This window comes from Gymnogyps californianus, chromosome 18, assembly GCF_018139145.2.
Source record: "Gymnogyps californianus isolate 813 chromosome 18, ASM1813914v2, whole genome shotgun sequence".
Classification (NCBI taxonomy): domain Eukaryota; kingdom Metazoa; phylum Chordata; class Aves; order Accipitriformes; family Cathartidae; genus Gymnogyps; species Gymnogyps californianus.
This window is the reverse complement of record NC_059488.1, coordinates 10816319-10825385: the sequence shown is the minus strand read 5'-3', so window position 1 is coordinate 10825385 and position 9067 is coordinate 10816319. Positions and strand designations below refer to the sequence as shown.

At 40.6% G+C, this 9067-nt stretch overlaps 1 protein-coding gene across 2 annotated transcripts; it reads left to right on the top strand.

Moving 5' to 3' along the window:
- The first annotated feature begins 3431 nt into the window (after positions 1 to 3431).
- On the top strand, positions 3432 to 8479 carry PDCL (phosducin like). 2 transcript variants are annotated; one of them, XM_050907960.1, is made up of 5 exons: positions 3432 to 3482; positions 4671 to 4714; positions 5175 to 5349; positions 6430 to 6611; positions 7723 to 8479. In XM_050907960.1, exons 3-5 carry the CDS (start codon positions 5181 to 5183, stop codon positions 8272 to 8274), a joined length of 903 nt encoding a protein of 300 aa, XP_050763917.1. In that variant the 5' UTR covers positions 3432 to 3482; positions 4671 to 4714; positions 5175 to 5180; the 3' UTR covers positions 8275 to 8479. The 2 variants fall into 2 exon arrangements, with proteins under 2 accessions (XP_050763917.1, XP_050763918.1); XM_050907961.1 differs by lacking the exon at positions 3432 to 3482 and adding an exon at positions 4047 to 4059.
- The last annotated feature ends 588 nt before the right edge of the window (positions 8480 to 9067 follow it).

Sequence of the window (9067 nt, the reverse complement as noted above, 5' to 3'; positions counted from 1 at the left end):
GTGATGTAATTTTTTTAAAAGATTTTTAAATTTTAAATTGCTATTTTGTTACAAAAATAGAGAAAATATAAAGGTTTGAGAAGTCCTTATTTGCCCTCAGGGAAAGAGCCCTCTGTGCACCAGAACTCCACAGAACATCTTCAGCATGATCTGAGGGTGAATATATACTACATAAATTGATTGTGTATTTACCTTAACTTTTTAATTTTAAAATTGCAATTTTAAAAACTTGGTTGTGCTCTGCTGGAGGGGGATTGGGATAAGCTGCTTACACACATTTGCCTGTTTGTCCAGTGAAATTACATAAGCCTAACATATTCCTGCCAACCATATTAGCGTATTTAAGAACAAATGTATCTATATACTCTTGTCTGCAGCAGGAGGTCCCATGATATAGCAGTTCTCTAGGATGACCATACACTTCATATGGAAAGTTGGTTCTTAACTGAGGCTAGTTGTTTTTTTTTTTTAAGTTGAGATTTTAATATATAGAATGACAGGCAAAAGAATTATTTGGGGGTTTTAACAGCATGCCAGCTTTGTCTTACGGTTTTAACACTGACTGTGTGGTTTTTGCTGTGAAACTATGTCCTCCAGTGCCCCGACAAGGAGAAGCTACAGGTGGGAACCTAGTTCTGGCTTTCTTCTTTGGTGAAGTTTCAGCCCTTGACCCTATACAAACAAGTATGTATTCCTTTGTCTAGTTGTAAATCAGGTGCCTTTGGGCTATGGAAGGGCTTATTTTCTGACACTGATAGTGACTTATCTTTGTGTGTTAATAGCAGTGATTCCCATTAGGTTTTGGCCTAACTTACCTGTGTTGTCAGAAAAAAAGGCCCATAGCAGATTGGGGAAAGAGATTGGCTCTTTTGCTTTGCTTGGACAAGCATTTTGGGTTGGGTTGGTTTGTTGTCTTTTTTTTTTCCCCACTAGGGGTACAGCAGGGATTTCACATGCAAGAGATACAGGAATTATTAGCATCTAAGTTAATTGTGTTGCCTCACTACCTGGATTCATTCCTTGGTTTGCCTCATTTCCCACATAGGTCTTAATAGAGACTAAGCTTGTGCTGGGAGAATGCTTGTGTGAGAAAGTAATTATCTGTACATTCGTAACATATACTTATAGCAGAGTGATTGCCCTGCTACTGATATTTTGTTCCTGTAAACAGGTGACAAGAAATGAATCTTAGTGTTTATGCAGATTTTGCATTGTAGAATGTATACTAGACCCTTCAAAGGAAAGGTTAGACTCTTTGCAAAGCAAACTGGCGTTGGTTCTTGGTAGTCTAGTACAGGGACACTAAAGTTTGACATTTGATTTAGGAAACAAAAGTTGTACGCAGCTGATTATGTTAAATAAGCTCTTAATTGCTCTTCGTAGAAGTCTAATTTGGAAGGTTTTAGTGCTTCGATAACACAATTGAAATTTTAATTTATCCTGTACTCAAGAGCTGAATGCTGTTCTTGTATAATAGTGTACTAGGCTGGATGAGGTACAAAATGCACAGTGGTCAGAAACAGCTGAGGAAAGAATGCTTAAAATAACTTGATCTAAACTCAGAATAGTTCCAAACATTGTTTTTGTTTGCTTTTTTAAAGCACAAGTTGTCAAGTTGTACCTGTTGCTGTACATAAACACTGTATGCCAGCAGCTCCTTGATCATATTTGTGAACAGACTTTTCATTATTATTAGACTGTTATTAAAGGAAGATGTTGAATTTGAGTGTAACAAAATGAGAAATGATCAGATTCTCTATAGTATGTAAAAGTCTATTCTTTATGTTGTAGTTTAATCCCTTTGTTAGGAAATTCCCTCTCATTGAGGGACCTCTTCTGCAAGCAGAACACAATAAATGTGCTTTTCTAAATGACCCAATTTTCCAGTATAAATGAACAGCTGACTTTGGCAGTAGTCGTCACCGTGCTTCTCTTTGCTGGCAAGGGAGCATGACAAGGAAAAAAAACCCAAAACTGTCAGTGATGAGATGAAACAAATCTGAATAAGCCAAATGACCAATACCCGAACATAATACTACACCCCGTTATTTAAGAAGGATGCTTGTGGAAGCTTTTAATCACTCACGATTTTGCTGTAAAAGCTGAAATAAAACAGAGCCTGGCTGCATTTATTACTGCCAAAAGCCAAGGTCATTTGCACATAGCCCATCAATTTATCCAGAGTAGATCTCAGTTAATCCAAGGCATGGAAATGCATGCATTTTCTTAGCTGGGCAAACAAGTACATTATACGGTAGTTGTGATACAACACATGTGGCTTTTATTTGTACTGCACATACCCACTGTACAGCCACTCAGAAGTATTGTGGTTAGCTTGCAGCATCTGCTGTCCGCATTTATACTGTTTACTGCGTATTCTTTTCCCTGGAAGTTTTAAAGAAAATTTTTTTTTCTTGTTGCATTGATTACATTTTATAAATTTGCTTAGCTGGAAAGTTTGGGAAAAGAGGCCTGTTTGTCAATTGTACAACCGATTGTGAAGCTCTAGTGTGAATATTTTTACGTCTGTATTAGACATTTTCTTTGCAAATCTATTGTTCGATTGAAATGTAAATGAAATAAAAGATGGTGTACACCCATCATGTATAAAGCAGGCACCATCGCTACGATGGATTTAATGCTCATTTTTATGGCGCATTCTCAGCTTCTATTTAAAACTATAATTTAAAAAAAAAAAATCTGTAAAATGAAATGGGGATATATGGGGGAGTAAATTCTATTCCGTTTATTTCGGTTTTGAGTTCCCAATGGTAATGTTTCCCTTCGTGTTAGAAGTAGGGGGGCCCCGGCGGCGGGGCGGTGCCGTGTGTGTTTGCTGTAGCACTGGAGTGCAGAGGTTTTAGCTTTGGCTGGTCACGGAGTAGAGCATCCTGGTTTTCAGTGTTTGAGAGACTTGATGGAAGAAGTTTGCAGTATTGACATGTATTTGCATGCACGAATAAAAATTATTTGTCCACCTTAATTGCCTCTCTGCCTTCAACCGGGGCGGGAGGGGGGGGGGGGGGGGTGCCGGGGGGAGCGGCGGCTGTCTCCTCCCCTGTCCCGTCGGGCCGCCTCCTTCCCGCCGTGCCCCGCGCCGCCGAGAGGCAGCCCCGGAAGGCGGCGGGCAGCGGGTGAGGCGGCGGCGGGGCCGGGGGCCGGTGGGGCAGGGCAGGGCCGGGCCGGGCCGGTCCCGTCGTACCCTGGATGGGCTTGAGGGCGGCGGGCACGGCCTAAGGCGGCGGCCCCGGGCTTCTGCGGCGCGCCCGGCGGGGAAGGGGCCGGGCGGCGGCCAGGGGTGCCGGGAAAGGAGGCGGTCGGGCGGCGGTTGAGCGGGGCGGGGGGGGGGCTCGGCCGAGCTGAGGGGGCGGTTGGGAATGGACGTTCGGAGCGTTTGCCCTTTTCTGCTGGAACTAAGCTGGTTTTGCTCTCTGCCTTTGCGTCGTCCAGTGCCCCGGCTGAGGACCCGCATTTGTAAAAAGGTACGCGGTGCGGGGGGGGAGGGGGGGGGTGTCGTGCCCCGGGTACGGCTGCAGCTCTGCGTGTCCCCGCCTGCATTCGGGGCGCCTCTTCCATGTCGCTCTGCAGTGCTCTCAGGAGTCATTTCAGTAATCCTGGGCCATCTGGCCACCTCCTCGGTAATCTGCTTCATCTGGCTTTAACTCTTGCAGAACCTGCTAGCGGTTGGCAGGAAAACTAAAAGCCCTACTTTATCCGTACACTGCTCGGGGTGTCTTTGTCAAATATACATTAATAGGGCTGATTTGTAGAGTCCTGCAGAATTAAGTCTGAGCCCAAATCAGCTGATTTGATTGAAATCGCTTTTTTTTTTTTTTAAATGAAATTTTGTGGACGTTTAGACTTAGTTCGTGCATCACAGGTCTACAGCCACGTATCTGACCTTAGCGGCACTCCTTTCTACACGCTTTGCCCCTCACCTAGGAAAGAAGAGTAATTCTCCGGCATTTTACATCTCCATCAGGACAAGATCCGATCAGCAGCTCTTTTAGAGGATTGTGGTGGAAGGAGTCAGTGGAGAGAGGGCCCCAAACTCTTAAGGTGCTCTGTGTTCTTCAGCTTCCCATCACTTGGAAACATCTGATCTTTCTGTTCTCCTGATGTGAGAGGCTTACAAAGTCTGTAAATGCTGACGCTGTCAGTAGCTTTAGAGGGTGGATTCTGCTGTTGTTAATTTCTATTTAGCAGCAGGTATTTTGGATTTAAAAAAGGTTTAACTCAGGAAAAGCGAGGATTTTTAGGAGAGTTGCAATCACTTTATCAGTGTGTCAGCATCTAATTTCAGTGTTGTCCATACAAAAAGGGTGTTGTTGACTTCTGTGAAGGTGACCGATGTGGTCAGTGGATAGGTGAAAAGATGACAGACATGAAGATCTTTCTCTTGATATGTTGTTTCTTAGCCTGGAGGTGATGTTCATGAAACCAGCACTGACTGCACTAAGCATTTGTATGTTCTGTCTCAATACTTACAAAGTATGTTTTCTGTGTTTGAGAGTAACCTTTTTTATTAGGCAGCAAATGTTGTTACATTTTCTTTAAACTTTTTTCCTTGCATGTGTTATGTTATTTAAATGTGCTGGATTTCTGCAAAAGTTTTTTTGAGATTGTCTTCAACAATTTGAATTAATATAATCTGAAATTTTTTCTTCCAGGTTTTCATAGAAGCTTGTCTCTGAAAGACTGGAAAGGAATAAAGGTCAGAACATTTTAATTTGATTAATTATGTTGATCATTTTTCAGCTCAAATAAATCATTGTTAAAATAATGCATATAATACTGGAAATTTAAATTTCAATAACTGGGAAATCAACCTCATGGAGCTGTGTGAGTGGGGCTGATAAGGCTCCTGAATCACGGTTAGAAAATTCATTCTCTGTGAATGAGAACACACATAAAGTGTTTCTGCACTAGTGAGCCTCAAAGCAGTTCTGTTCGTAAAGGTTTTTAACTTAAGTGAGTTTGAAATTGTGACTAAGAATTAACTCACGTGACTGACTGCACTGCAGGCTGTTTGATAGTGGGCTGTGAACTGTTCTTATGTGGCTAAAAAACTGGCCTGAGGAAGTAAAGGACTATCATTATGCATTTAAAGTGGTATCTTGCGCTGCATATTTGAATGAGAGATACAGTCTCTATTTTGTTAATTTATTTTTTAGAACATAATGACTACTTTGGATGATAAACTGCTTGGTGAGAAGCTCCAGTATTATTACAGCAGTAGTGAGGGTGAGGATGAAGACAGTGAGAAAGAAGATAAAGAAGGGGAGAGCACCATTCCTGAAAGCGTTGGGGAAGTAGAGCTTTGCAGCGATGGCAGTGCAGTCAACACAGGTATCGTCATATCAAACTAATTGCTTCGTAAGTGCTTTGTTTATTGGAAGATTCATGTGTTTTCTAAAATTCATTTTTCTAAATGAAAGCCCTGGTTTTATGCATATTTGAGTCAGAGATTGATCGTTTTCTGGCTATAGTCTAACCTTATTTTTAATAGCCGGTTCTTTATTTTAATGTTTGACTTATCCTCTGAGAGACTTCAGCATTATATCTAAAGCAGTTAGGCTTTGCATACAAAGCTGATTTGTACAATTTGGTTGATAACGCATACATTTCTTTCCTGTGAGCGGCACAGTTGTTAACCACTAACAGGTAGGTGCTGAACGAGTACATGAGGAATAGACAGAAAGTGGCCAGGTTTTCCCAAAACAGCGTTCTCTACTGCCACTGTCAGAGAGACAATGCGAGTCTGTGTGGATCGTTGGTGTGATCCAGAGGGTATTTCTTACGTTCATATGAAAGACTGGCCCTCTGTGTTTTACGGTTTCTCTAAGAACAATGAAAAATCTTCTTCCCGCATGTGTTCATGTCCTTCACCTGAAGGAAGAATGGAAGAATTATAGTACTAAACTGACATACTTAGAGAGGACCTGAAAAAGTGACTCCGCTGGGCCCCAGCAGCAAGGTAACAGCAAGGTGCAGTCTATAAGAATTAACGCTGTTGTACATCACAGAATGTACTTCCGTACGAGAGCATTGGCGAACTGAATTATACTTTCCCGTCATTATTTTTGTTCTTATGAAAAGCCATGCTAACAGTAGGGGAATTCTTGAGGGCTGGTGGTTCTATTTCAAGAGCACAGATATTAATCTTTGGAATAATCTCTGGAACAATTATGAGAGTAGCCTAGTTAGATAAACTTTAGTCTTCTTACGAAAAAAAAATAGATACAAGCTCAAGGACACGTAAATGGCAAATTACTTCTTTCGTTTCCTTTCAACATTTTGCACAGTATACAAAAAGTTTATGACAGGGCCACTATTTTACTGCTGACTTATAAATTATTACTTGAATTTTAAATGATAGGTGTAATTTTATTACCCTTTTATATGAAATGCCTACATATTTAATTTCAGGTCCCAAAGGAGTCATTAATGACTGGCGAAGATTTAAACAACTGGAAACTGAACAGCGGCAGGAGCAGCGCAGAGAAATGGAACGACTCATAAAAAAGTTATCTATGACATGTAGATCTCACTTAGATGAAGAGACTGATAAGCAGAAGCAGAAAGAGCTTCAGGAAAAAATCAATGGAAAGGTAGCATGGCACAAAGGAATTAAAATGCCACTTAAATGTTTAACATTTTCAGTTTCATTATTTGTGTACGTGAAGCAGATAGGAATCCTTGTTCTATCAGTAGGTATGTATTGTTTCTCCCTAGTAAATAGGAGCACAGCAGTGGTGTAAGAGGTGCATTATAACTCTATTTGCCATGTGTTGTCAAGTTTAATTATTTTGCATTTTAGTGGTGTTCCAGGAGCATTGCGTTTGCTTGTGTTAAGAAAGAAGCAATGTAGCTGCTATACTGAAGAAGTCCAGATCCTTTTCCCAGATTTCCCTTATCTGTTTATCAAATAAGTCAACTTCAGGGGATTAATACGAAGAGTTGTACAGCAAAGCTATGAATACTGCCTCCCATGCCTAAAACAAGAGTTTAGGAGTCCTTATTGATTTCATATTTAGTAAGTGGATGTTGAGAATTTAGCTTTGACTTGAGCTCCAAAGATAAAAGGCGTTGGAAGTAGTGAATGGTTTTAATCAACTGAGCTGTATAACTAGCTCTTGTGGCTCTAGTCAGAGAAGTTACTAAGTAGCAGACAGTGTTTCTTGCTTTCACATCAAAGTTGGCCACGCTGTCCTATACCTTGAGTGATGCAAATATTTTTAACAAAGCAGGTGAACAGATACAAAATGCATAAAATCCTGTTAACTTCAGTTCTACAGACAAGATAGTTCATTTGGTTGCCAAAAAATGTTTACTGAAAAACTAAATGAAAAAGCTAATGAAAAAGAAGCTAGAATTGGGTCAGGCACGGTATCCAAATCGGTGCTCATAGCTTAGTGAAAGCCCATAGCCACCATTAACCTGAATTAAAGTGGGAGCATGGAGCAGCCACTTGTGTTATTAGTGCAGCTTGTGGAAACTAGAATACCCAAGGCTGAAATGGCTGTTCCCACTGGACATGGTTTCTAATTAGATCAAAATGGAATATAATACAGAGGGTGCTTGAGCCTTCATGGGTTGCACTTTGCTGTTATTAAAGATGAGTGACCCATATTAATCCTCTTGATTTAAATTCTCGTTATATAAGCGACCCATATAGTGATGCAGATCTTTTTTTCATGTATCTTTGTATGTGTTTTTTAGATGACGTTACAAGAATATAACATGATTCACAATGATGAAGATGATGAGGAATTTTTACAGCGATACAGGAAGCAGCGAATGGAGGAGATGAGACAGCAGTTGTACAGTGGGCAGCAATTTAAACAGGTTTTTGAGATTACCAGTGGAGAAGCGTTTTTGGACACGGTTGATAAAGAGCATAAGAGCACACTGATCATGATCCATATTTATGAAGATGATATCCCTGGCACAGAATCCCTGAACGGCTGTATGATCTGCCTGGCTGCTGAGTATCCAACAGTTAAATTTTGCAGAGTAAAGAGTTCGCTCATCGGTGCTAGCACTCGCTTTACTAATAATGCTTTGCCAGCTTTGCTGATCTATAAGGCAGGTGAGCTCATCGGCAATTTTGTGCGAATCACTGACCAGCTTGGAGAAGATTTTTTTGCTGTAGACCTGGAGGCTTTTCTGCAGGAATGTGGTTTGCTGCCAGAAAAAGACCTAGTGCTCCTGACTTCTATACATAATCCGTCTGCATGTTACAGTGAAGACAGTGATCTGGAAATAGACTGAACCACTTATACCAAGGGCCCGTAGGTTGTATTTGTACTGTGGGATGTTCTTGTGCTAGGGATTGTTGTCTTTATTCCATAATGTGGGTATGTATTCTTCCCCTTCATGCACTTTGACTTTTGCTCATTAAAAATTTGTTAAAAATAACATAAGGAATTCCTAACATTTTCTTAAATTAATTCAATAAAGTACACACTAAAACAGTCTTGCTTTTATGCAATTCAAATGTATTTTACTAAACATGAAATTCTAACACAATTCACTAAGTTTAGAAAATTGTATATTGTCATCTCTGTTCTCTAAATCACTTAGGTTTTTTTTTTTTTAACATTTTGTTCTCAGATCAGCTGTGTATGGTCAGTCTCCTTACAGGTTTCCTGAAACAGTGTAATGTGAATACCAGTTGGGCTGAGATGCGGCCACCTACTCACTAAGACAAGAATTGAGACTGCAAATGTAGAAGTTTTTAAGCATTGGAGACTTTTATTAACCTGGAGCTGAACTGCTGCCAGTTAACTGTGCAAGGTCGCATCTTCCGTTCCCCAGTTTGCAGTCCCCGTCTTGGAAGTACCTTCTTGTTCTAACACTCAGCATCAAATTTTTGTTCCTTTCTCACTTACAAATAACAACAGCCCCTAACTTCACCCTGAAAATGACTTTTCAGCTGGGGAGAGTTCTTCTTCCTTGAACCTCGCCTGAGACTTAAATGAGAAAATCTTCTTTCAGTTACAGCTCTTAATATGTTCTTGGGTTTTAAAATACCCACCCTTAGAGTTCATAGTAGTCAGTTCAT

What these genes read in the sequence shown, in the direction of transcription:
- PDCL (XM_050907960.1), top strand. Translation starts at nt 5,181, where the DNA reads ATGACTACTTTGGATGATAAACTGCTTGGTGAGAAGCTCCAGTATTAT. An exon ending in TGGCAGTGCAGTCAACACAG is followed by an intron (nt 5,350 to 6,429) that starts GTATCGTCATAT and finishes ATTTAATTTCAG; the next exon opens with GTCCCAAAGGAGTCATTAAT. An exon ending in AGGAAAAAATCAATGGAAAG is followed by an intron (nt 6,612 to 7,722) that starts GTAGCATGGCAC and finishes TGTGTTTTTTAG; the next exon opens with ATGACGTTACAAGAATATAA.